General features: G+C 47.9%; 1 protein-coding gene across 2 annotated transcripts in view; it reads left to right on the top strand.

The window, feature by feature from the left end:
* The window catches only part of LOC110532943 (uncharacterized), a 255,747-nt gene extending 230,498 nt beyond the window's left edge, over positions 1–25,249 (top strand). For both annotated transcript variants that reach the window (XM_036987492.2, XM_036987491.2), the window contains 19 exons: positions 5,796–5,880; positions 8,971–9,119; positions 9,370–9,496; positions 9,728–9,823; positions 9,942–10,197; positions 10,337–10,591; positions 10,827–11,000; positions 11,750–12,334; positions 13,184–16,869; positions 17,068–17,191; positions 18,092–18,197; positions 19,768–19,973; positions 20,066–20,250; positions 20,536–20,799; positions 21,067–21,254; positions 21,579–21,720; positions 21,920–22,046; positions 22,358–22,531; positions 23,645–25,249. In XM_036987492.2, the coding sequence (XP_036843387.1) occupies positions 9,375–9,496; positions 9,728–9,823; positions 9,942–10,197; positions 10,337–10,591; positions 10,827–11,000; positions 11,750–12,334; positions 13,184–16,869; positions 17,068–17,191; positions 18,092–18,197; positions 19,768–19,973; positions 20,066–20,250; positions 20,536–20,799; positions 21,067–21,254; positions 21,579–21,720; positions 21,920–22,046; positions 22,358–22,531; positions 23,645–23,668 (6,714 nt within the window). In that variant the 5' untranslated portion in view covers positions 5,796–5,880; positions 8,971–9,119; positions 9,370–9,374 and the 3' untranslated portion in view covers positions 23,669–25,249. The remainder of the gene's footprint in view (positions 1–5,795; positions 5,881–8,970; positions 9,120–9,369; positions 9,497–9,727; positions 9,824–9,941; positions 10,198–10,336; positions 10,592–10,826; positions 11,001–11,749; positions 12,335–13,183; positions 16,870–17,067; positions 17,192–18,091; positions 18,198–19,767; positions 19,974–20,065; positions 20,251–20,535; positions 20,800–21,066; positions 21,255–21,578; positions 21,721–21,919; positions 22,047–22,357; positions 22,532–23,644) is intronic.
* The last annotated feature ends 1,344 nt before the right edge of the window (positions 25,250–26,593 follow it).

The raw sequence follows: 26,593 nt of genomic DNA, 5'->3' as shown, positions 1-26,593 counted from the left end.
AACCTGATTCTCAACAGACTCCCACTCCTATCTCTGCCTGTGTGTGTGTGTGTGTGTGGGGGGGGGGGGGTTCAGTCCAAGAGGGCCTGAACCCTCTTGGACTACCGTCAATAATGTTCTCTGCTCTGCTTTGTCCCGATTGGCGCACACACTCTCAGATGGGAGTGTGTTGATGGTCAGATTGAAAATGAGGGGCTGATGATGAAAAGTAGCTGCTCTTAGCTAACTCGGGTGCACGCATCATATTTCACTGTCTGAAATGTATGTTTTTAATTGCACGTGGTCCCTTTTAAATAACCTGCCAGTACTACAGGTTGACCTTAATGTTAATGTTCTTGGAATGGAGAATGTTCAACCTGTACTAGGAAATAGAGAATGTTCAACCTGTACTAGGAAATAGAGAATGTTCAATCTGTACTAGGGAATAGAGAATGTTCAATCTGTACTAGGGAATAGAGAATGTTCAATCTGTACTAGGGAATAGAGAATGTTCAATCTGTACTAGGAAATAGAGAATGTTCAATCTGTACTAGGGAATAGAGAATGTTCAATCTGTACTAGGGAATAGAGAATAGTGGAGAAAGTCAATCTCTCTTGAGAAAGTACTTTCTCTCTTTCTGTATCTCTCTCTCCACCTTAATAACCGTCTGCCGCGACGCCACCGATACCACGGCAACCGTTGTCTAGGAAACAGAGTCTCAGCTCTGTTGTGGTCTGTGTGTGTTTTTGGGGGAACTAATCAGGGTGCTGACTTGTTTGTTTGTGTCTGTCTTGCTCTAGATTCTGGGAAGTGAGGCCATGGGTAGTACTGAAGACACTGGCTGGGGGAGGGGGGACTTTGGGCTGTTCTGTCCCCTTCTGGTACCCTCATACAGAGAAAGCAGGGTGTCGTGTGTGACGCCGTTTCCCTGTGATGTGAGCCGCCGAGCCGCCGTGTTCGGGGAAAAGGCAGGCAGGTTGTGGTTTTTTTTAAGTGAAGGACTGGGAAAGTGAGTGAGTTTGATCAAGTGTTATTGTCGATAGTGAACGTAAACACACGCTTATGGTCGTTCAGATTTCGGCGGCACAAATGTCACAACATATTTCTATATAGTCACATATACAGTTTTCGGTCTCTCACAGACATTCGTATAGTGAGTCACTGCTTCACATGCTCACACACACTGGCACGCACATCTGTGTGTGAGTGCTCAGACGAAGGCATGGGCTCTTGGTCTGACTGACTATCTCCCGCTTGGAGTCATGCTGTTTCTGGAAAACGCGAAAAGAAGAACGTCACCCCTTCTTGTGAAGTCTTGTTTTGCGAAAGAGATGTTGAGGACATCTGCTTGAGTGACTGACTGGAAATAACCTTACCCTACCCCCACACGCGTCAGTCAGCCCCCTCAAACTTTATTAGTGGACAATCAAGAAGAAGAGAAGCTGCCTTCAGCCTTGTTTATGGTCCGCTAACGTTCAAATGCCTCGGTTCCGTTTGTTTTAACATCTGATTTAGAGCCTGTGTCTTTGGTTAAAACACGTGGATGACAGGATGACGTCATGCCTGTCTGACTTGGATTCAAGGGTTTTAGAGGTGAAACCCTGTTAATGGTTTTGTATTGACTCAGGTTTACTCTCACTCAGTCACATATTTACACGTTCTTATTTTGTCCACACGCGCACACACCGCTTCTGTTCCGCAGGAAACTACTACTGATGCCCTCTGCCCTCCTCAAGGCATCCACACACACACACACACACACACACACTGACAGTTGTTACAAGCACAGGTGCGATGGCAGTTAGATAAAACAGCTCTTGCTGTTTCCATCTCCTCAACCTGCGTAAACCAGCAGGCTGCCAAAATACCACACTAGACTTTCAGCCTTGTACATGTACGAGAATGTAAATATCAGACCATTTCACCACGTCTGTCAGTAAAAGTCATGTTCGAGGATCCAGAGAGGGAGAGAGGGGTGTTGGGCATGGCTTTCCTCCTGAGTGTACTCTGCGACTTGGACCGACTTTTCAGAAACCACACATGTTCAGCTTCACTCCAGCCAGGATGAAAATCCACATTCTCCAACAGAATGGGGGATAGGAACATATTTCAGCCTTCTCTCTCGCTCCGGTTCTCTCAGCCTGCGTTGTCTACCCTTATTGTTGGGATGTGACAGTAAAAAGGTGAGAGGTCGTCCGTTTTAGAAGGCCAAACAGCTAGACCTAAAGAGACAGAGCAGCAGTACTATAGTTAGTGTGGAGGAAGAGTTACCTCTGTTCTCTACTAACCATAAATAGCCGCTGTAGGATGTTCTCTGTGTGTGTTTGACCATATTGGTGCTCTCCCGGTTTGTGTAGGCGGTAGTGTGTGTGGGAAATGCTTGGCTGCGTTGGTGACGAACTAGCCTGCATCACACACGCACGCACACACACAAACAAACACACGCTGTGGGAGCCTGGCAACGGAACGGACGCAGGCAGGCTGTGTGTTCCCGGCGGTGTGTGTGTGTGTGTGTGTTTCCTTAAACTCAATCCCTTTTTGGGGCCAGGTATGTAATGGACCAGTGTGGAGAGAAACCCACAGGCCTTTCGCCTCCCTCATCTCTCGAACTCGCCAGACACGCCGGAACCTTCTTTCTCTCTCTCTCGCTTTCTTATCAAATCAATCACTTATCTCTCGGCCTGTCAGGAACTAGTGTCTGTAGGTCGTCATCTTTACGTCATCCTTTATCTCTCTCCTGCGCTCTCTCTGTCTCTCTCACTCGCTGTCTCTGTGTGTGTTCGTAGTCTGTTATCTATGTTTAACTGAGCCCTTCTACGTCGCTTGTCTGGCTCTGGACCAAACCACTATGAGGCTGGCAGGGGAGTTCTCTGTTTGTCTCATTACTGGAGTCATTTGGTGGCTGACTGAATGTTGACTGAATGCTGACTGAATGTTTGTATTTAGCTTTGGAACAGTGGTAGTTGACTTCTAGTGGCTTATCATAGTATACTTCTTTTTTAATTTTTTACAAAAATAGTTTTATTTCCATATACACCGAATATGTGCAGTGAAATGTGTTGTTTTACAGGGTCAGCCATAGTAGTACACTACTATTCAAAGATGAGTACACCGAGTGTACCAAACATTAAGAGTATATTGACTCCAATGTTTCTCACAGTTGTCAAGTTGGCTGGATGTCCTTTAGGTGGTGGACCATTCTTGATACACACAGGAAAATGTTGAGTGTGAAAAACCCAGCAGCGTTGCAGTTCTTGACATAAACCGGTACGCCTGGCACCTACTACTATATCCCGTTCAAAGGCACTGATATCTTTTGTCTTGTCCATTCATCCTCTGAATGACACACATACACGATCCATGTCTCAAGGCTTAAAAATCCTTCTTTAACCTGTCTCCTCCCCTTCATCTACACTGACTTGAAGGGGATTTAACAAGTGACACCAATGAGTGATCATAGACTGACCAGGTGAATCCAGGTGAAGTCTATGAGGCAAAGAGCAGATGTTCATAATGTTTTGTTTACTCTGTGTATATTAGAGATGTGAGTCTTGAGTCATGTTTTGGTAGTTATGGTTAGGAACGTTTAGCATGATGATGATGATGATGGCATGGCCCTAGCCTCTCTCTACCAGAGTGGTAGCCAGGTATGTGATGCCGTAACCGTGGTGACGGAGGTGTTGACTGGAACAGGTCTTTAACGTCTGTCGTCATGAGAGTTTCACTGTTACCCAGGTGACATACAGGGGCTACAGTGGGAATTCGAACATTCGTTATGTTGCACAATATTCTTAGTTGCAATGTTAATTCTGCTGGTGAGATTCTGCGGTCTGTGTGGTAACTTCATTGTAGTTAGTTGGAATTCCCCTTACCCAATTGGGGAAATCGGCAACACCACAAGAGAACGCAGCATCTAAAAGTGACTAATAAGCCCCACTGTAATTTTATCATGGTATGGTGCTCTGGCGATTCCTGTGTTAGGCAGGTCGGGGTTTATGGCTATCTACATGTTTCACCATAACACCGGTTCACTAACCACCGATGACGGCACCTGAGAAATTCCCTGAGACGTCACGCTGTCACTAGCAACACCCCCGGTCACCTGACCGTAAGTGGCGTCCCAGTGGGAGGGGGAAGGGGGTGAAGTGTTAGGTTTGGGGTAAGCCCTTTCCACCGACCGCTGGGCGTGGCGCTGACTCACTCACCGGGGGGGTTCCCTGTGCTGTGACACCCCGGATGCAGCGTATCGCCACACACACCCACACACACACACAGCGTACTGACAGATATAATCAGTTGTCTGTCTCTCTATATAACCTGAGAAAGCTTGTCTTAGCTTCCTAATATTATCCGACGTTTGTTTCTCACCCATCCCCAGTGTTCAGTTCCCCATGCTGCACGTTTGTTAGTTTCCTTTTCCTCTCTCCTTTTCTCTCTTTCCCTCATCGGTCTCTCTGTGCCTCTACTCTCTCCTCTTCCCCCCCGTTCTCTCTCTCCCTCCCTCCCTCTTGTTGCTGCGCTACAGTTTCACGTGTGATAGTTGACTTAACGTGCCGACCTCTTCCTGTGAGAGGCTACTGTTGTTTATGTAGCAACAGCCCTTGTGCCTCTAACACAGTTATTCTCACCATTGTGTGTGTGTGTCTGTGAGCCCCCTCTCGCTTTGTGTTGTCGGTCCCCTGCTGATTCACCCTTTCCCCTCCTGCCCTCCCTGGGTTTCCACACACCCGCCGTGTCGACTAGGGAGTCGAAGCAGGGGAGAAGAGAGGAGGGGTGATGTCTCCATGTTCTTAGTAACCGTGGGAGAGAGCGAGACAGAGAGAGGAGGTTAGACAGACAGGGACTTTAGATATTAGTATGTCTGTCTCCTGACTCTGACTGATAAATGCAGTGTTGGACAGGTCTGGTTTCTCAGATCCGTTCTGGAGAAGTCTACCGACGCTGTCTGATGTAATAATATGAGTACAGCTATTGGGTCATTCCACCCAATAAAGCACCAGAAAGAGGATTTCAACACCCACCATCTCAGATTGTTCTGAAATAGTTTCTGTATGTAGAAACCGATACGATAAGCATTCCGGAAACATATTTCTTTAGAATTAGATTTCGGAGAAATTACGCTAATTGATTGCACCCAAGTTGGCTATTTTAATTTATTCATATAATAATCAATAAATATAGTACCTAACATCCCATTTCAGACCAGAATAGGAAACTATATTTATTGGAAAGGAGCATCAAGATCACCGTGCACTTTCATCAGAAGTTATTTCATCTGTAGCCTAATAAACTGCATGGTTTCCCCGAGTCGTAGTGGGAGGACCACACACCATATCATCACGTGACTCCAAGTTTACTTCCATATGATGGTTGTTATATCAATATTTGTTTTCATCACAGCTGTTTTTTTTATACGGTATGATATTAATATGTACCATGTTAATACCTAATATGCATAAAAACTGTGGATGGAAACATGCTTAGTGTTAGAAAAAAGTTTGATCCATATCGCATATTAGGTACTATAATTATTGAATATGAATTGAATCGTATACATTACAATGGCCAATTTGGGTCAAATCAATTAGCTTCATTTCTCAGATCAAATTGTATTTCAACAAAAGTAAGTTTCCGGAACGCTTATCTCATCTGTTTCTAACAACAAAGGATTTCAGAAGAATCTGAGATGGCTTTCTGAAATGACATGGAACAGCCCTATTGTCTGATACATACAGCTATTGGCTAATTGGGATTGTGTGTGAACAGATGTTGCGATCTTGATATTAAATCTGACTCTTTCTTCTGATTGGTCCAGGGCTGAAGAGATCCCAGAGATGATTGGCTGTAGAAGCTGAGACTTGACGAGACAGAGGATCTTGAATTAGGTGCTATTCTGAAAGGTAACTGTGTGTGTGTGTGTTGCTTGTGTATACAGTGCATTCGGAAAGTATTCCGACCCCTTGACTTTTTCCACATTTTGTGACGTTAGACTTATTCTAAAATTGATTAAATTATGTTTTCCTTTTGAAAAATGTATTAAAAGTAAAAAAACATACCTTATTTACATAAGTATTCAGACCCTTTATGAGACTCGAAATTGGGCTCAGGTGCATCCTGTTTACATTGATGATCCTTGAGATGTTTCTACAACTTGATTGGAGTCCACCTGTCAAAATAATTGTCCATAGAGCTGCGAGACTGTGTTGAGGCACAGATCTGAGTAAAGGTACCAAATCATTTCTGCAGCATTGATGGTCCCCAAGAACACCGTGGCCTCCATCATTCTTAAATGGAAGAAGTTTGGAACCCCCAAAACTCTTCCTAGAGCTGGCCGCCCGGCCAAACAAAGTAATCGGGGGAGAAGGGTTTTGGTCAGGGAGTTGACCAAGAACCCGATGGTCATTCTGACAGAGCTACAGAGTTCCTCGGTGGAGATGGGAGAACCTTCCAGAAGGGCAACCATCTCTGCAGCACTCCACCAGTCAGGCCTTTATGGTAGAGGTGCAAGACGGAAGCCACGCATCAGTAAAAGGCACATGACAGCCTGCTTGGAGTTTGCCAAAAGGCACCTAAAAGACTCTGGCCATGAGAAACAAGATTCTATGGTCTGATGAAACCAAGATTGAGCTCTTTGGCCTGAATGCCAAGTGTCACGTCTGGAGGAAACCTGTTACCATCCCTACGGTGAAGCATGGTGGTGGCATCATGCTGTGGGGATGTTTTTCAGCGGCAGGGACTGTGAGATTGAGGGAAAGATGAACGGAGAAAAGTATAGAGAGATCGTTGATGAAAACCTGCTCCAGAGCAAGGTTCACCTTACAACAGGACAACGACCCTAAGCATACAGCCAAGACAACGCAGGAGTGGCTTCGGGACAAGTCTCTGAATGTCCTTGAGTGGCCCAGCCAGAGCCCGGACTTGAACCCGATCGAAGATGTCTGTAGAGACCTGAAAATAACTGTGCAGCAACGCTCCCCGTCCAACCAGACAGAGCTTGAGAGGATCTGCAGAGAAAAATAGAAGAAACTCCCCAAATACAGGTGTGCCAAGCTTGTAACGTCATACCCCAAAATACTTGAGGCTTTGATCGCTGCCAAAAGTGATTCAACAAAGTACTGAGTAAAGAGTCTGAGTACTTATGTAAATGTGATATTTCAGTTTTTTTTATACATTTGCAAACTTTAAAAAAAATAACATTTTTGCTTTGTCATTATGGATTAGTGTGTGTAGATTGAGGGGAAAAAACTATTTAATCCATATTAGAATAAGAATGTAATGCAACAAAATGTCAAAAGTCTTTCAGAATGAGCTGTGTGTGTGTCTTTCTATGTGTCTGTGGGAATGTGTAAACCAGTCTGAGCTGTGTGTGATCTCCTAGTCTCTCTTTACATGGCATTAGTGTGTGTGTGTGTCTGTCTAGGGTGTCGTTATCCCACTCACACACGCGTACACACAGATGAGTAGAGGGGGAGTGTCAGCGTGGCTCGGTGTTGTCTTTATTTCCGTCTCCCTGGAAGCTAAAAACGGAGCGCCTGAAATATCTTCCCCCTAGGCTTTTAATAGCGAGGCGGCGCGAGGGAGGGAGGGATAAGGGAGGGATGAGGGGGAGGGAGGCCCCACACACGCTAGCAGAGCTAATTTAGGAACCAACGCTGACTAGAGTGGAGCTTTCTGCTGGCTCATCGTCACGGGTGTGTGTCTGTCACGGGTGTGTGTCTGTCACGGGTGTGTGTCTGTCACAGGTGTGTGCTCGTCTCCATTTTTAACAGGAATCTCCTTCTGTCTTCTGTAACTCTGTGTTGGACAACATGGGCCTTTTCTAGCTGAGTCTTCTCTGTTTCTTAGTGGTTGTGATCCTGTGTGTCAGCATCACTTTTTCTGGGTGATGTGACTTTTTGCATGTGTGTCACCGTGTGTGTCACCGTGTGTGTGTATATATATATATATACATACATATACACACACACACACCAGGCTATTTTCTGTGTTCTCCAACTTTCTTTGTTTGCCTCTCTGCCACATGTGGGAAGGTGTGGGCGTGAGATATAGGCAGCACAGCCCGTCCCTCCCTCCCTCCTTCCTTGAAGAGCACTTTTTATTTTCCACCCATCTCTTCTTGGTATTCTATCCTTCCTTCCTGTTCAGACCCTCTGTTGTGTCTTCCCCCTGTCCCTCTCCATCACACCTGTTCTAATAATGGGATTAAAACCTAGTGGATCCAACACACACACACACCTCATGTGTGTGTGTGTGCATAGATCTGTAGAGATATATATATATATATATATATATATATATATATATATATATATATATATATATATATACTCTACAGATCTATGCACGCGCACACACACACACACAACACACAGTACAGCCACACACCCTATACCCTTGGTTAGTCTGTGTGGGTCTCTACCCCCTGTAGGGATTACAGTAACCTCAGGGCTCCCCTGTCATAGGTCCACCAACTCCCCCATAACCATCTGTGCTCGGTTAATAATCCTTCAGTCAGCTACAGCAGAGCTACCGTGGCCCCCTAGGGGCTGGGACACAGTGTAGCACTACCAGAGTGTACTAGCTAATTATACCGACACACAGACAATCTGGTTAGACTGTAATACCTAGACCTACTGTCTGTTGTGTAATAGTTGTTAAACTATTGTGAAGTTGACACATTTCTGCAGATAAACAGTTAGAGCTGTACAATGTCTGCTGCCTCCCTCCAACTCAACACACTGTATTTGAGTCACTGAGATGTTTGTAAGCTCTCTCCTCTCCAACTGTTCCATATCTAGACTTTCTACCTCTTCTTCCTTCCTCTGTCCTGTCTCCTCAGTCTCAACCCCTCCTCTCTGTCTGCAGTGAGTTCTGCTCTAGAGCTGAGCTATATAATGGAAAACCTACTGGCAATTATTGACTTGCACCTCTCTCCCCTTCTCTCCCTCCTTGTTCTCTCTGTCTCCTCTCTCCCTCTTGTTCTCTCTTAGACCTCTGTATTTCTCTCCTCTCGTTCCCTCTCTAGCCTAACAGGCTGTATAGTATTGGTGTTGAAGACAGGTGTGTAGTCTTCCCTTGGTCTTTGGTGTGTGGCCTTCTCTGTGCTGCAGTGGAGGGCTTCACAGACACAGCTACTGTGGTGAGTAGAAAGCGTGCACTTGCATTTTTGGGCAATCCACAAATGCTATAGGATTATAGTTTGTTGACTGTGTGTGTGTGTCTGTGTGTTTGTGCATGTGTGAGAAAAAGAGGGGAGTGTATGTGAGTAATTGTGTGTTAAGAAAATTCCTCCGCAGAGGGCACACGTTGTGTACATGCTGAGTGTGCATCTCTCCAGTGTGTGTGTGTGTGTGTTCCATATATTGAGTCCCGCCCTCTTCCTCCTCCAGGCTGGATGCATCACGCAGTAGAGCAGTTTGGCGGGCGTGGCACACGGGACTCCTTCTCTCTGGACGGACTCAGCCGGGTACCATGGACTCCCGTGGGCAACCGCGCCACCTGGGTGCAACCTGCCAGGTATGTTAGGTTTCCACGGCAACCAACAAGCCTCACACACACACACACACCTACTGGTCAATTAATTACACCTACACTAACTGACTTAGACCTGAAGTGAGAGAGTTTGAAGCTAAGACCACACGTTCAGTGTTAATCGTTATTTTAGGTTAAGGTGTATATTTCTCTCAGGTTAACTGGTCTCACAGTATTTAGTTCTGGTCTGACTCTTATTCTTGTTCTCTCTACCAGGTTTTCGCCAGGTGTCAATCAACACCAGCTCCTCCCCCATCTAGCGCCAAGTCACATGGGCGGATTGAACCATCCCAGTAAATTCTTCAATAATGGGTGAGTCCGGCATATGTTCCATTGGGCTAGCTGTAGTCTCCGCCTTGTCTTTCCTTGTCACTACATTAATAACTCCAGGATGTAGTCACTGTAATCTGACTCTCTCTGTTTCCAACAGGCCCATGCAGGTTCGTGGCGGGGAAAAGCTGGAGCTGTCCCAGGCCATGTTACCTAGCCTACAGAGAGGGGACCAGCAACGCCCCCTTCCTCCCCCCCACCGGGTGTGGGAGCAGTTGGGTCAGCTGTATGACTCCCACCCCCCTCCTCATTCACTTGTACCCCTACCCGGCGACCACGCCCCCCGCCTGCACAGCGGTGGATACAGCACTAGGCCTCCTACCCACCTGCCTTCCAGACCCAATCAGCTACTGAAGGTGAGAGAAGGGGCCAGTGATATGATCCGACAGGACGAGTGTAGATAAACGAGTGGCCTATCAGTGAGTGACGATTAAAGGCGGATGTCTTGTTAGGAGATGTAATGCTGACTTTTCCTCACTCTCTCCAATCTGTCAGTATGAGGGTCCTCAGGAGCACCATGTTCCCAGGGGTCCAGCATCACTGGGTGATGATATGTGGTCTCAGGTACAGCAGCAGCAGAGGGGTTACCCAGGGAAAATGCTGGGGGGGCAGCTGAAGAGGCCGGCACCCCCTCTCGGGGAGCACTCGGTCATCCAGCATACCCCGCCCCCCTCCCTTCACCCCTCCTCTCGCCCCAATGAGGACTGCCCCAGTCCTAGCAAGAGGAAGAGGAAGAGGAGTTCCGAGCAGGTACGTGGATGACTGAAACCACTGCAATCAACACTTTACTCATGCAGTTACTTTTACTTTCCACATACAGGATAAAGAAACCCAAGTCTATACTCTCTCATATGTAGCATCAGGTGATTGCATAGAATTATTTGTGACCTTTTGATATCTCAACTTAGTTTGTTGTTGTAATTTGACCATGTTGTTTTGATGGGACCTGCTGTAGTATTTACATTGTTACTCTACTCCTCTCCAGATTCCTCACCCCGGCATCCAGAGGTTCTCTGGCCCAGGAGGACAGCAGCAGCCCCCGGCCCACCTCCCCCCTCCCCCACCCAAACCTGCCTTCTGGAACCCCATACACAAGGGGAACGTCCCCTGGGCCCAGCCCGAACGCAGGAACGGGCCTCCAGAGTTCCAGATCAGACCTGTAAGAACACTACCACATCGTCAAGAGAATTCACTGTGCTTATCAGATGTGCTTATCAGATGTGCTTATCAGGTGTGCTTATCAGATGTGCTTATCAGGTGTGCTTATCAGGTGTGCTTATCAGGTGTGCTTATCAGATGTGCTTATCAGATGTGCTTATCAGATGTGCTTATCAGATGTGCTTATCAGGTGTGCTTATCAGGTGTGCTTATCAGGTGTGCTTATCAGATGTGCTTATCAGATGTGCTTATCAGGTGTGCTTATCAGGTGTGCTTATCAGGTGTGCTTATCAGGTGTGCTTATCAGGTGTGCTTATCAGGTGTGCTTATCAGGTGTGCTTATCAGGTGTGCTTATCAGGTGTGCTTATCAGGTGTGCTTATCAGGTGTGCTTATCAGATGTGCTTATCAGGTGTGCTTATCAGGTGTGCTTATCAGGTGTGCTTATCAGGTGTGCTTATCAGGTGTGCTTATCAGGTGTGCTTATCAGGTGTGCTTATCAGGTGTGCTTATCAGATGTGCTTATCAGGTGTGCTTATCAGGTGTGCTTATCAGGTGTGCTTATCAGGTGTGCTTATCAGGTGATTTTTTTTATAGTATTTGTTGTTGGTGGAACTTGGTTTGTTGTGTTTGACATAAAGTAACATGTCAGTTTATGAGATGCAGGTTAGGTGGTCAAATAGTTTGTCTATGGTCTCCTAGCCCACAAGTTCTGACCTGATCGTGTCGCTCTCTTTCTCTCTGGTAACAGGACTCAGCCAAGTCGGGTCTGGGCGGCTACACCTACAAACCTCCCCCTCCCTCCGCCCCTTCGCCAATCTCCCCAACCCGCATCTCCTCCCCGGGAGACTACCCCCAGGGGCGCGGAGCCCTCCCCCCACCCCACAAGCCCCAGTTCCCACCTCAGGCCCTCAATCAACCCCCCCACAATAACCACCCCCAGTACCCAAAACAACCAGCTCCAGCCCCGCCTCTCATGGGGATGGAGCCCCGGGGAGGTCCTCCTACCCCCCAGAGAGGCCCTACCACTGGGGGCCGAGGAATCAACAACCATCCCCCCTCTCATCCTCCTCACCACCAAGCTCTAGCAAGGGGGGACAGTAGAGGAGACAGGGACAGTAGGGAGCCCCCCCAACCCTCACCAGCAAACCACACCGGCGTGCCTTACAACACCCACCCTCACTTCCAGCCCCACGCGGGGCTGGGGCACACGGCCCCCCGCCCCCCTGCCCCTGCCTGCAGCACCGCAGTACCTCCGCAGCACAACCCCACCACCCCACACCATGAAGCGTGGAGGCCCCAGGGCCAGGGCAGGCCACAAAGCAACCACCCCCTGGTGAGTCCTGGTTTCCCAGCAGAGCTAATGTTGCACCCAGCCTCCATTTGTTAACGCGTGATCTCCGCCTTTTCACACTGATTATTTTCAAAATCCTGAATCGACGCCCAGCGGGCTCACTGGGCACTTCACGTAGACCCGAAGAGTCCGTGAACAACTCCCATTTTACCTACTCATTGTCATTTAGCGGAGGGTTCTGTTTGGAATTGATTGGGCTTAGTTAATGGACTTAGTTAATGGGCTTAGTTAATGGGCTTAGTTAATGGGCTTAGTTAATGGGCTTAGTTAATGGACTTATTAGTTAATGGGCTTAGTTAATGGACTTAGTTAATGGGCTTAGTTAATGGGCTTAGTTAATGGACTTATTAGTTAATGGGCTTAGTTAATGGACTTAGTTAATGGACTTAGTTAATGGGCTTAGTTAATGGACTTAGTTATTGGACTTAGTTAATGGGCTTAGTTAATGGACTTAGTTATTGGACTTAGTTAATGGGCTTAGTTAATGGACTTAGTTAATGGGCTTAGTTAATGGACTTAGTTATTGGACTTAGTTAATGGGCTTAGTTAATGGACTTAGTTTTTGGACTTAGTTAATGGGCTTAGTTAATGGACTTAGTTAATGGACTTAGTTATTGGACTTAGTTAATGGACTTTTGCTAAGAGGGAGTACAGGAAATATAAAGCATATCCAGTTTGCATTGTAGTGAATCGGGTTGGCGTCCCAAATGGGCCCTATCAAAAGTAGTGCACTGTGTAGGGAATTAGGGTGCCATTTGGGAAGCGGCCTGTGTCTGTTTGTATTGCGCAGTATCTTCAGTGTACTAACCTAGCATGTGTCTCTCCCTACAGGAGTCAGGTCTCTACAGGGCAGGGCCGGTATCTCAGGGGCAGCATCAGAACCAGGTCGGGGAGACCCGGGGTCCTGCACCCCTCCAGCATCATCAGCACGTCAGCCCCCCTCTGGCCTCCCCCATACCTCCTACCAGGACGCCAGTCATCACCCCCACCTTCACCCCCCATCCCCCCTGCTCACAGTCACATAACAACCGCTACAGTAGTAGTATGACTGGACCTGCACTCTCCACTGTGACCACAGCGCCCCCTGCTGTGTGTTCAGCTAACAACACCCCCAGCAGCAGCAGGAGAGGCAGGGAGACGATGGGAATGCTCCACCAGACCTCAGTTCCATCTCAGCTGGAGAGGGACCCAGAAAGGGGGCCTATCCACCCCATGCTACACCCAGGGTATCAGGGAGCCCGCGTGGGCACTGCTAGCCACCCTCACCCCCAGCGGGCACCACCCAGGCCCCAGCAGCAGCCTAGCCACCACCACCAGTCTGTCCAGGGGAAGGGTTACTACGGACGGCCTGAGCCTGATCGCACTCCTTCCTCTTCGTCATCATCCTCAGGACACCAGAGGGCAGGGGAGAGCGTTATCACCAGCAGAGGGTCTCACCCCAACCCCCTCCCGCAGACGGCGGTCACTAGCTCGCCCCATGACCGCACCATGACTGCCCCCCAACCCCACACGGTCAACTCTGCCCCTCAGCCAGGATCCAATCCCTCTTACTCCAGACTCTGTGCCCAGTCTACATCCCAGCCCCCCCAGGCTACCACCACCTCAGCCCAGGGGTATCTTAACTCTCGACCCCAGCCACCACCACCCTCAGCCCCGCAGTCCATGGAGGAGGCCCTGGATAAACTGGATGCTGAGCTGCAGGGTCATATGCAGGCCGAGGAGAGGAGAATGGACTGGGAGAGAGCGCAGGAGGAGAGGAAGAGGAGGGACTGGGAGAGAGAGCAGGAAGTGAGGAAGAGGAGGGATTGGGAGAGAGAGCAGGAGGAGAGGAAGAGGAGGGAGTGGGAGAGGGCGGAAGAGGAGAAGAGAAATAAGGAATGGGAAAAAGAGCAGGAGGAAAGGAAGAGGAGGGACTGGGAGAGAGAGAGGGAGGAAGAGGAGAGGAAGAAAAGGAGAGAGTGGGCGAGAGAGGATGAGGAGAGGAATAGGAGGATGGAGAGGAAGGAGGAGATGAGCAGGAGCAGTAAGGGGAGAGAGGAGTCCGCCATCGAGAGTCTGGAGAGACTCCTGTCAGGCAGCACTTCTTCTGCCCCACCTCCTCCTCGCCTGTCCACTGTCTCCACCTCCTCCTCCTTTGTCCTACCTCCACCCCCACCACCCCCCAGCCAGTCCTCCTCCTCACCCCCCTACCCCTGGCTGAGCCGGGCCGGGGCACCCCCTTGTCCCCCAGGCCATGCACCACCGTCTCCCGCCCCCCTGGAGAGGTCGCAGCCGCCCCCTCTCACCCCCCAGACGGAGTATGCTAGGGAGAAGCAGAAGCAGAGGCAGAGGGAGAAATGGAGTGGGAGTCCCCAGTCATCATCTCACAGTAGTAACGTTACCTCAGGGAACAACGCCCGGTCCTCGTTGGGGCCCTCCTACCCTAACAACCCCTCTGCTGTTACCTCTTACCCCAACCACCCCTTAAATAACACCACCATGCGAGGCACCCCCCGTCCACCCAAAGACACTCCCCAACCCAAGGAGAAAGCTAGTCAGCAGGCCAGAGGAGTAATTGGGCCTACGGGTCCCCTCCACAGCTCCATCAGCATCACCCTCCGAGAGCCCCCCAAACTCTTCCAGGCTTTCCCCAGGGACAGCCTTTCGTCCGCGACCAACCCCTCCAGAACCACCAGCAGCACCTCCAGCACAGGGGGTCTCCTCCACAAGCGCATGCCCAGCGGAGGCCTAGGCAGCCTGGGTAGCAGCGCCAGCAGCAGCAGCAGCAGCAGCGGAGACTCGGACAGCGCCCAGTTTGAGGAGGAACCATCGGAGCTCTCTACGTTACTCCCGGACGGTCTGGCCAACATCATGGCCATGCTGGATGAGTCCATCAAGAAAGAGGAGGAATCTTTCTATAGCAGCGACCGAAACGGAGCTAGAGAAAACAACACCTTCTCTGATACCGTGCCACCGGACAAGAGCTACCTGCGCGCCCCGGACCTCATTCCGGCGCCCAAGCAGCAACCGCAGGATGACTTTGTTGGGGCGAACCTCCACGCCAGCCCCCCCGTGCTGAGCCGACAGGGCTCCCTGGCCTCCCCCTGCAGTCGGACCTCCTCCCTCAACGAGGAAGAGGAGGAGGGTTGTCCCACCCTGAAACCCGCTCCGGAGCTCCACAAGCCAGCCGTCCCTCTCAACCCCAACCCCCAGTCAGGGACTAACTACAGCCACAGTGACCTGGCTAAACTCTACGGTCTCCCGGAGCCCGCGAAGAGCGAGTGCGACGACGAAGATGAGGAAGAGGAGTCGGAGACCCCGTCCAGTTCCCCTCCCCCGCCCCAGAGACCCCACCTCCACCAGACGGGGGTGAGCAGCACCTTCAAGTCCCCGGCCGCCCTGGAGAACCAGAAGTACACCTACAGAGGAGGTCCATTTGGCCGCCCGCCCCCCTCCGCTCTGGGGGGACTGAAGTACTCCTCCTCCCTCTCTCTGGGTCCCGACATCCAACAGCAGCAGAATAGCACCTCCCCCACCTCCGATTCCACCAATCACCCGGGCTTTACACCGCCCCGAAAGTCCCGCCCACACTCACCCTCCAACTGGGAGGCCAAGAGACAGGTCAATATCAAGATGGAGGCGCCTGATATCTGGAGAGATGGGAGGGAGGCCACGGAGAAGAGGATCCATTCCTCAAAGTCACATTTGAATCCCTCCACACAATCCATCAAGATGGAGCCGAAAGAAGAGATGAAGCTCACTACCATCTCTGAGTCTTCTCTAGCCGAGCTGGGACGGAGCTGTGAGGTCTCCCTGACCCGGCACTCCAATTCCCTCCCCAGCAACAACACCTCAGACAGGACCAAGACTGAGCTGAAACACGAGGACAGGCACCACAAGCCTGAGAGAGAGAGGGAACAAGACAGAGAGAAGGACGGAGAGACTGAGAAGAAGAGGAAACACGGCAACAGCAAGAAACACCAGGACAGGAAAGAGAGGAAGAAAAAGCACAGAGAGAAACGAGAGGAGATGTCCTCCTCCCACTCCAGTTCCAAACGGCACAAGGAGGGCAAAGTTCACAAGGAGAAGGAGCACCTGCGGATCCTTGGGAACGCGGACCTCCAGAGCAAGGAGATCCGGGAGAAGGACCGCGACCACGTTCACGCTGACATGGAGAGAGACCGGAAGAGGAGGAAACAGGCTGGTTCCACTAGCGGAGACGAACCCTCAGAATGGGCGTCCCATAGTAGAAGTGAAAAAAGTTCTGGTGTCATGTCCTCTTCTCAGGGCAGTGAGGTTGGATCGACACTGCAGGGTTCGGCTGCTGACTTCATGAAGCTGAAGGCCCTGTCGGACGGGCCGCCCAAGGAGCTGAAGGCCCTGTCGGACGGGCCGCCCAAGGAGCTGAAGATCAGGCTGATCAAGGTGGAGAGCGGAGACCGAGAGACGTTCATCGCCTCGGAGGTGGAGGAGAAGGGGACATCGCTGGAGGAGATCAACATAAACAACACAGCCTCAGAGGTCATACGGGCCTGCAAGTGAGTATGGAGGAGGAGAGGGGGATGGAGGGGTGAACAAGGCAGGAGTGTTGTGGGAGAGCGTGTGGGGCGGTTTTACCAACTGGAAGTAAAGGATGGTCCATTCTAGTAAAAACATTTCTAAAAAGACAGCTTTTATGCTCTAGTTTGTGACAGTGTTTTATCTATAAAAAATAAATAATTGAACTCTTCTCTCAGGGGTGCGAGGGTGAAGGGGAAGTTCAGAGAGTCCTACCTGCTCCCTGCGTTCTCTGTCAAGCCCCTGTTTACTACAGAGCCCATCCCACGGGAGAAACTCAACCCTCCCACACCAAGCATCTATGTAAGTCCCTGTCGATCACCATAACCCCACCACACATCTCACATATCTATCTTTCTCTACACCACGTCTCCCATGATATTATTACACTCTGTCTCTTTCTCTAATAATGTGTAGTGTGAAATGAAAATCATTTTCTAAGCCTGTATTTATTATGGATCCTCGTTAGCTACTGCCAGTTACTCTTCCTGGGGTCCAGCAAAATTAAGGATCCCGGGCTGTATCACAACCGGCTGTGATCGGGAGTCCCATAGGGTGGCGCACAATTGGCCCAGCGTCGTCCGGGTTAGGGGAGGGTTTGGCCTGGGTAGGCCGTCATTGTAAATAAGAATGTGTTCCTAACTGACTTGCCTAGTTAACTAAAGGTTAAATCATTTTAAAAAACAAATCACAACAGATTTCACAACACATTGTGTGCCATCAGGCCCCTACTCTACTACCACATATCTACAACACAAAATCCAGGTGTACGTGTGTGTATAGTGCGTATGTTATTGTGTAGGTATGCATGTGTCTGTGCCACTTCAGTCTCCCCAGTTCCACCAGGTTTATTATTGTTTTTATCTGATTCTACTGTTTTCATCAGTTACCTGATGTGGAATAGAGTTCAATGTAGTCATGGCTATATGCAGTACTGTGCACCTCCCATAGTCTGTTCTGGACTTGAGGACTGTGAAGAGACCTCTGGTGGCATGTCTTGTGGGGTATACATGGGTGTCCGAGCTGTGTGCCAGTAGACAGCTCAATGCATTCAACATGTCAATATCTGACACAAATACAAGTAGTGAAGTCAATCCCTCCTCCACTGAGCCAGTACTGTACTGCCCTCTGTTGGTAGAAAACGGCACCTGATGTGAATTATTATAATTGTACTAACTGTTCTATCCTCCCACCTCTCTATAGCTGGAGAGTAAGAGAGATGCCTTATCCCCAGTACTACTGCAGTTCTGTACAGACCCCAAGAACCCTGTTACTGTCATCAGAGGACTGGCTGGATCCCTACGACTCAGTGAGTTTAACACATCCCGTCACACACACTTCACGTCGTTATCAATCATTTATTCAACATAATCTACCACAGTAACCACACAAATTATTCATTCAAACTGCACTACCTACCTACAAATAGTAATCATGCCACACCATTTCATCCCACACAGTCAACTGCGTTTATTTTCAGCAAACTTAACATGTGTAAATATTTGTATGAACATAAGATTCAACAACTGAGACAAACTGAACAAGTTCCACAGGCATGTGGCTAACAGAAATGGAATGTGTCCCTGAACAAAGGGGGGGTCAAAATCAAAAGTCAGTGTCTGGTGTGGCCACCAGCTGCATTAAGTCTCTCCTCCTCATGGACTGCACTAGATTTGCCCGTTCTTGCTGTGAGATGTTACCCCACTCTTCCACCAAGGCACCTGCAAGTTCCCAGACATTTCTGGGGGGAATGGCCCTAGCCCTCACCCTCCGATCCAACAGGTCCCAGACCTGCTCAATGGGATTGAGATCCGGGCTCTTCGGTGGCCATGGCAGAACACTGACATTCATGTCTTGCAGGAAATCACACACAGCAAGAGCAGTATGGCTGGTGGCATTGTCATGCTGGATGTCAGGTTGAGCCTGCAGGAAGAGTCCCACATGAGGGAGGAGGATGTCTTCCCTGTAACGCACAGTTGAGTTGAGATTGCCTGCAATGACAACAAGCTCAGTCCGATGATGCTGTGACACAAGACCCCAGACCATGACGGACCCTCCACCTCCAAATCGATCCCACTCCAGAGTACAGGCCTCGGTGTAACACTCATTGCTTCGACGATAAATGCGAATCCGATCATCACCCCTCATGAGACAAATCCGCGACTCGTCAGTGAAGAGCACTTTTTGCCAGTCCTGTCTGGTCCAGCGACGGTGGGTTTGTGCCTGCAGGCGCCGTTGTTGCCGGTGATGTCTGGTGAGGACCTGCATTTACAACAGGCCTACAAGCCCTCAGTCCAGCCTATCAACCTATTTTGTGCTTTCCTGGTGTAACTCTGGCAGTTGTTGTTGCCATCCTATACCTGTCCCGCAGGTGTGATGTTCGGTTGTACCGATCCTGTGCAGGTGTTGTAACACGTGGTCTGCCACTGCGAGGACGATCAGCTGTCCGTCCTGCCTCCCTGTAGCGTCTCACAGTACGAACATTGACATTTATTGCCCTGGCCACATCTGCAGTCCTCATGCCTCCTTGCAGCATGCCTAAGGCACGTTCACACAGATGAGCAGGGACCCTGGGCATCTTTCTTCTGGTGTTTTTCAGAGTCAGTACAAAGGCCTCTTTAGTGTCCAAAGTTTTCATAACTGTGACCTTAATTGCCTACCGTCTGTAAGCTGTTAGTGTCTTAATGACCGTTCCACAGGTGCATGTTCATTAATTGTTAATGGTTCATTGAACAACAGTGTTTAAACCCTTTACAATGAAGATCTGTGAAGTTATTTGGATTTTTACGAATTATCTTTGAAAGACAGGGTCATGAAAAAGGGACGTTTCTTTTGTTGCTGAGTTTATGTTAAACCACTGTTTCTCTCTCTCTCCTCAGACCTGGGTCTGTTCTCCACTAAGTCTCTGGTGGATGCTAACTCTGAGCATGCTGTGGAGGTGAGGACCCAGGTACAGCAGCCTGCTGATGAGAACTGGGACCCCAGCGGCACGGGGCAGACCTGGCCCTGCGAGAGCAGCCGCTCACACACCACCATCGCCAAGTACGCCCAGTACCAGGCCTCCAGCTTCCAGGAGAGCCTCCAGGTATGGATGGATGCAATGATACACACACATCATGTGTACACACACACCTCTTATATTTCACTTACCTCTACCTTCTTCTTTTGTGTCTTCAGGAGGAGAAGGGGAGTGATGAAGATGATGATAACGAAGATGAGGAAGACAAAGAGAAGAGTAAGGAGACTAGCTCTGAGACGTCTAACAAAGACCCCACAAGCAAAGACGCTACCAGTACCGAGCTGAAACCAGTGGGGAAGATCATCAAGTTTGGCACCAACATTGATCTGTCAGATCCCAAGAGGTAAGCTGGAGATAGGGATGCATTTTATTACCACATAGAACATGTGGGACTTTTCCCATTTGTTCCAGAACTTTCCTCTGAGGTTTTGCTGACCCATACTGGTCAGGTTTCCGTACTGCATCTTTATTACATAAGCCACGTCCATTGCTAAGCAAGGCCATATTGTGCAAAATCACGATAGTACATAAGATCCTTAGTGATGATAGCGTTGATGCTACTACTGCCACTCAGACTGGGTTCTGTTGGCCAGTTTATAACCCTGTCCTCCCGCTCTCTCCCTCCCAGGTGGAAGGCCCAGCTGCAGGAGCTCCAGAAGCTTCCGGCCTTCATGCGTGTGGCGTCCAGCGGCAACATGCTGAGCCACGTAGGTCACACCATCCTGGGCATGAACACTGTCCAGCTCTACATGAAGGTCCCCGGGAGCCGCACGCCTGGCCACCAGGAGAACAACAACTTCTGCTCTGTGAACATCAACATTGGGCCTGGAGACTGCGAGTGGTTCTCTGTGCATGAAAACTACTGGCCGGCCATCAACGACTTCTGTGAAAAGTAAGTAGTGTGGCCATTGGTTGATACACTAGCGTGACTTACTGAATGTGTTGATGATGAGGAACAATAATCCATTCCTGATTTGAGCCTGTTTGATGTAGGGGAAGAAATCTGTCCAATTCGCCCTTCCAGGTAACTAGAGCTCAGCTCGTGAGTCCTTAGAATGTAAAATAGTACAAGTGTCTCATCTACTCAAGTGTACCATTCTCCCAACGTATCACCCACTACCTCAGAGGATCTAACCCCAGTATCACCCCCCTCCTTCAGGCATGGAGTAGACTACCTGACCGGTTCCTGGTGGCCTGTTCTGGAGGACCTGTACCGATCCAACATCCCCGTGTACCGCTTCATTCAGAGACCAGGAGACCTGGTGTGGATCAACGCAGGGACCGTCCACTGGGTTCAGGCTGTGGGCTGGTGCAACAACATAGCATGGAACGTGGGACCACTCAACTGTACGTTAACTCCCTGATAAAGGGAACTACATTACTCTTGCTACAGATGCAAATGTTTGACTCCGCCCATCTACTGAAACGCATTGCCTTAAAGCCATTGCTTGACTTTAATGGTTAAGTGTTGTTTTATGGACCTGTTTGTCTTGGTCAGCCATTTTGACTTGAGAGTTTTGAGGTTAATGACCGTAGTCCAAATCCACACCAACCAAACGCACAAGTAGGGGACGGATGTTGAAGATCCGTTGAAGAAACATACAAGGTCACTAACTGTTGAAGCGCTTTCAGAACGTCAGGCACTAATGTTAGCGTTGTTCCTCTCTGCAGCCTACCAGTACCAGTTGGCCCTGGAGAGGTTTGAGTGGAACGAAGTGAAGAAGGTCAAGTCCATCGTCCCCATGATCCACGTGTCCTGGAACGTGGCCCGCACCGTGAAGGTCACCGACCCAGACACATACAAGATGATCAAGTGAGTGCAGGCCGATGGGTCCTCTATTTAAGCAGTAAGGCCAGAGAAAGAGTGGTACGTGGTCAATATACCACAGCTGCTTTAGTGTTATTATAAACTGGTTACCAAGGTAATTAGAACAGTAAAAAGTCCTTTTCTGTCATACCCGTGGTATTCCATTCAGGGCTCGAACCTCATCCTCTCTCCCTCCCTCCCTCAGACACTGCCTGCTGCAGTCCATCAAGCACATCCAGGTTCTGCGAGACCAGCTGGTGACCGCAGGGAAGAAGATCTCCTACCAGAGCCGGGTGAAGGATGAGCCAGCCTACTACTGCAACGAGTGTGACGTGAGTAATACATCTACCCAGCCCTCTCGATACGAACCCTCAAACCCCCGTCCCCCCCCCCCCCCGTCCCCCGTCTGCCAGCACCAAACCGCCTTCTAACTGAACCCAAAACACAAACACTTACCTTACAATCAGAGAGAGCCCGTCTCTCTTCTGAAAACCGCATTACTTCAACCCGCTGTCTTCCCTCATGATTGCTTCAGCATGCTTTCAATTCATCCCCATGCATTACAATACGAGCCCTGTCCCATAGCCCAGTGATCCCTGCCTGTATACTGACTGGGTGTGTGTGTATATATTCTGTCCACCAGGTGGAGGTGTTTGACCTGCTGTTTGTGACGTCTGAGAGCGGCAGCAGGAAGACCTACGTGGTCCACTGTGAGGACTGTGCCCGCCAGAGGAACCCCAGCCTCTCCAACAACGTAGTGGTGTTGGAGCAGTACCGCATGGAGGAGCTAATGAGTACCTACGACACATTCAACCTGGTGAGGAGACAAATCTTTTTCTTATGAGACACGCATATTTTTTATTGAACCTTTTATTTAACTAGGCAAGTCAGTTAAGAATAAATTCTTATTTACAATGACAGCCTACCAAAAGGCAAAAATAAATACAATATAAATATAGGACAAAACACAAGAGACACTACATAAAGAGAGACCTAAGACAACAACATAGCAAGGCAGAAACACATGACAATACAGCATGGTAGCAACACAACATGACAACAATATGGTAGCCGCACGAAACACGGTACAAACATTATTGGGCACAGACAACAGCACAACGGGCAAGAAGGGAGAGACAACAATACATCACACATAGCAGCCACAACTGTCAGTAAGAGTGTCCATGATTGAGTCTTTAAATGAAGAGATTGAGATAAAACTGTCCAGTTTGAGTGTTTGTTGCAGCTCGTTCCAGTCGCTAGCTGCAGCAAACTGAAAAGAGGAGCGACCCAGTGATGTGTGTAATTTGGGGACCTTTAACAGAATGTGACTGGCAGAATGGGTGTTGTATGTGGAGGATGAGGGCTGCAGTAGATATCTCAGATAGGGGGCAGTGAGGCCTAAGAGGGTTTTTATAAATAAGCATCAACCAGTGGGTTTTGCGTTAGGTATACAGAGATGACCAGTTTACAGAGGAGTATAGAGTGCAGTGATGTGTCCTATAAGGAGCATTGGTGGCAAATCTGATGGCTGAATGGTAAAGAACATCTAGCCCCTCCAGAGCACCCTTACCAGCCGATCTATAAATTACGTCTCCGGAATCTAACATGGGTAGGATGGTCATCTGAATCAGGGTTAGTTTGGCAGCTGGGGTGAAAGAGGAGCGATTACGATAGAGGAAACCAAGTCTAGATATAACTTTAGCCTGCAGCTTTGATATGTGCTGAGAGAAGGACAGTGCACCATCTAGCTATACTTCCAAGTACTTGTATCTTTCTTATGAGACACAGACACACACTATTTCTTATTATGAGACATGCACACACAACCTTTTTCAGTTTTTTTGTAAGACACGAGCACGCTCACTCAGTCTGCCCTGACAATCTGAGGCTAGTATATCTAATGTTCTGTCCTGTCTTCTCTCTCCAGGCTGCAGCGCCCAGTTCACGGTGATGAAGATCCTCCACGTCTCGCAGCCATAACCAAAACTCCTGCCAGACAGGACTAAACACACCTTTTAAAATGTCTTTTAACCTTTTTTCCTTCATTATTTAAGATATTTTTTACTACTACTGCCGATCAAAATAGCCAATCGAAAACCAGTTTACTACTCATCATCACTGTTTACAAAACCAAACCGCCAATCAAACTCCAGTTTACTTTTGTTGTCTACGGTGCTCAAGACCAGCTTACTGGTTTCTGGAGGACTTGAAAAAACGGAAAGGCAGTTGGTGCTAGCTACCATTGTAAACGATTAACTGAGTTGACGGTTGTTATCAATGGCATGAATTTTTGTTATTTCCGGATTTCTTAAAACAAATTGTCGTCTTGAATACTAAAATGTGTACATGCTGTTTGTATTTTTTTGTGGGGTGCTGTTTTCTAAAATAATTTATTTTCCTTTTTTTAAGACTAGATCAGCCTAGATATATACCACATTGGCCTTGTGACTTGTATTTAGAAGAGAAATAAGATGGAAAATACTAATAATAGAGATGACATTTTTCTAAAAGCATTAAGAATAAGAAGACCCATTTTTTGGGGGGGGTTTGGAATGCTTCGAAACATACGGGTTTTAAAGACAATTTTGTTTTTTAGTTCTTGTCTTTCTGACTCTTGTATGTGTTGTAAATGTTGTGTTTTTACAAATGTATAATGTTTATTTCCTTAGGAGTGAGAAAGAAGGCAATTGTCACACCTCTTTAGGGCATCAGGTCTTTGTTTTAATCATTTGTTTCCATTTTTCATCGTGATAATATTTCAGTTGGTGTAATAATTAATTGTGTTGTACCTCTGATTTTGTTTTGAGTTTTTTTTTTTATATATACAGATGTATTATTTTTTTTTTTGGAGGGGGGGGGGGGGGTATTTTACATTGTACATTGTTCTTTTTTTATTTAAAATGTGTCTCGTATTTATTGGATGTCTATGTTCTCCCCTTGTTTTTATTAGGGTTGTACAAGTTTGAAAGTTTTTATGGTGATTCTAAGTCCTCTGTAACAACTTTGTCACAGGAGGACAAAGTTTTCTCTGGTGCTTCTTCTGGTTCTATACATATATAAATGATATTTCTAATGAATATAACTTACACCTTCCCCTGTAGTTGCTAGGATACACAGCCGAGGTAGAAAATTGACTAACGGAATACTGTCTTTGTAATGTGTGAAAAAAACAAAACTACATTTTCTGTACATTTTTTACAATTTTTATCTGAGAAATCGTCATTTTGTTTTTCATCCTTTTTAGGGGCCTTTAGATTAAATGAATGATTTTTAAAATGTTATCTGTTGGAGTATTGACAGTTCTCTGATGAACAATTTCTTCTTTTTAATCCTTTTTAAGATGAGAATTCTATTTTTCCTGTTCCAAAATACCTTTTCATTCATTTTAAACTGCACTGTTTAGAGAATTCACAGACACACACACACACACACACACACACACAACAAACTGAGCCAGACATGTCTTAAACACTTTGTGAATTTGTGTGACATTACTATGATTATTATTAATAAATAAATGCTTTTGATTAAAGCCACATTTGCATATTTATTTTTTTTACTTGAAAATGAAATTGATGGTACTCACCTCAGCTGAACTGCTAACACAGTCACCTGAGTTGTTCTGGCCGATGTATGAAACAGACCACATCTCTTACCAGATACCACCACCAATTGGAAATCCCCTAACGTAAAGAAATAATGTACCATCCCAGTTAGTCAATCTGAAAATATAGTGTAGGCTACTGTGGCCTTGTAACTATAAAATATAGTGTAGAATCTAGCATAATGAATAAAGCCCTCGGGGCTACCCATGAGCATTTGGCCTGTTCAAACCGAGAGGGAAAACCCCTGCTTGACTGTTTACTTGCCTAGTTAAATAAAATAAATATAATATGTAATAATAATCCATCTATGGTGTTTTTGAACATCCAGCTCATCATGACTTCCTGCCTGCGGCTGATTGGCTGACAGACTGACCACTGACGTGGGTGTGAGGGGATGTGAGACAGAGGAGCGGATATCTTCTATTTACACTTTGGCCCCATATACAATAACAACCCGAACCCTCATATCGCTCGGCTGTCGCAACATATGCCTGGCACTTGCAGAGGTCGCTTCATTCAAGACAATCACTAACAGTTTTGTTTGTGTGTGTAGAAAAAAATAAAAATCGGTGTTAACAGGGGTTTCCATATGGTGAATCTCATCCAAGGTAAACTGAGTGAGGAAGCAGGCCCTAACCAACAGCAGTGTCATACAGATAGCAGACAGGGCAGGAAATAGCAGGGAGCAGCACACAGGACTCAATGACAAAGTAGAGATTTCAGTTTCTCTCCCCTGATCATTTCACTGACAGAGACAACTCTATAGTACGTGTGAATTATTTCAGGGGATAGGAATGGACTACCGCTGAATGGTGGTGAAATAGCCAGTAATTGTTTTGACATCCATGATTACGGATGCTGATTGATCTAATACAATCAGGAGACTTCAACACAGACATATACACAACATTGAGGGAGAACAAAATAAAAAAAAAGCAAAGGCCGCTCATAAAACAAGGCCGATCATATTCAAAATCACCAAACACATATCCACCAATCCAGCACAGATCTGGTCCTTTACCTAATCTTTCTCTATTGGGTCCATCTAATATCAGTTATTTCAGAATAATGATTCATTCCTGCCTCATCAGTGGAAAGCGGTGAGAGATAGAATGTCCGTGTGTCCCGTCCTGTGACCCGGGGTGAAGAGATCAACAAGGGGTCAAGGACAGAGGAACGCTGGACAGACCAGAGGATATCCTGCTTCCATAGGAAGTTGCGTCCGGCGTCCACTACGCCCTGATATCGACCGCCACGGATGGTCAGTCTGG

Source organism: Oncorhynchus mykiss, chromosome 9 (assembly GCF_057628025.1).
Source record: "Oncorhynchus mykiss isolate SJ-2025 chromosome 9, ASM5762802v1, whole genome shotgun sequence".
NCBI lineage: Eukaryota > Metazoa > Chordata > Actinopteri > Salmoniformes > Salmonidae > Oncorhynchus > Oncorhynchus mykiss.
This window is presented reverse-complemented; position numbering and strand designations above follow the sequence as displayed.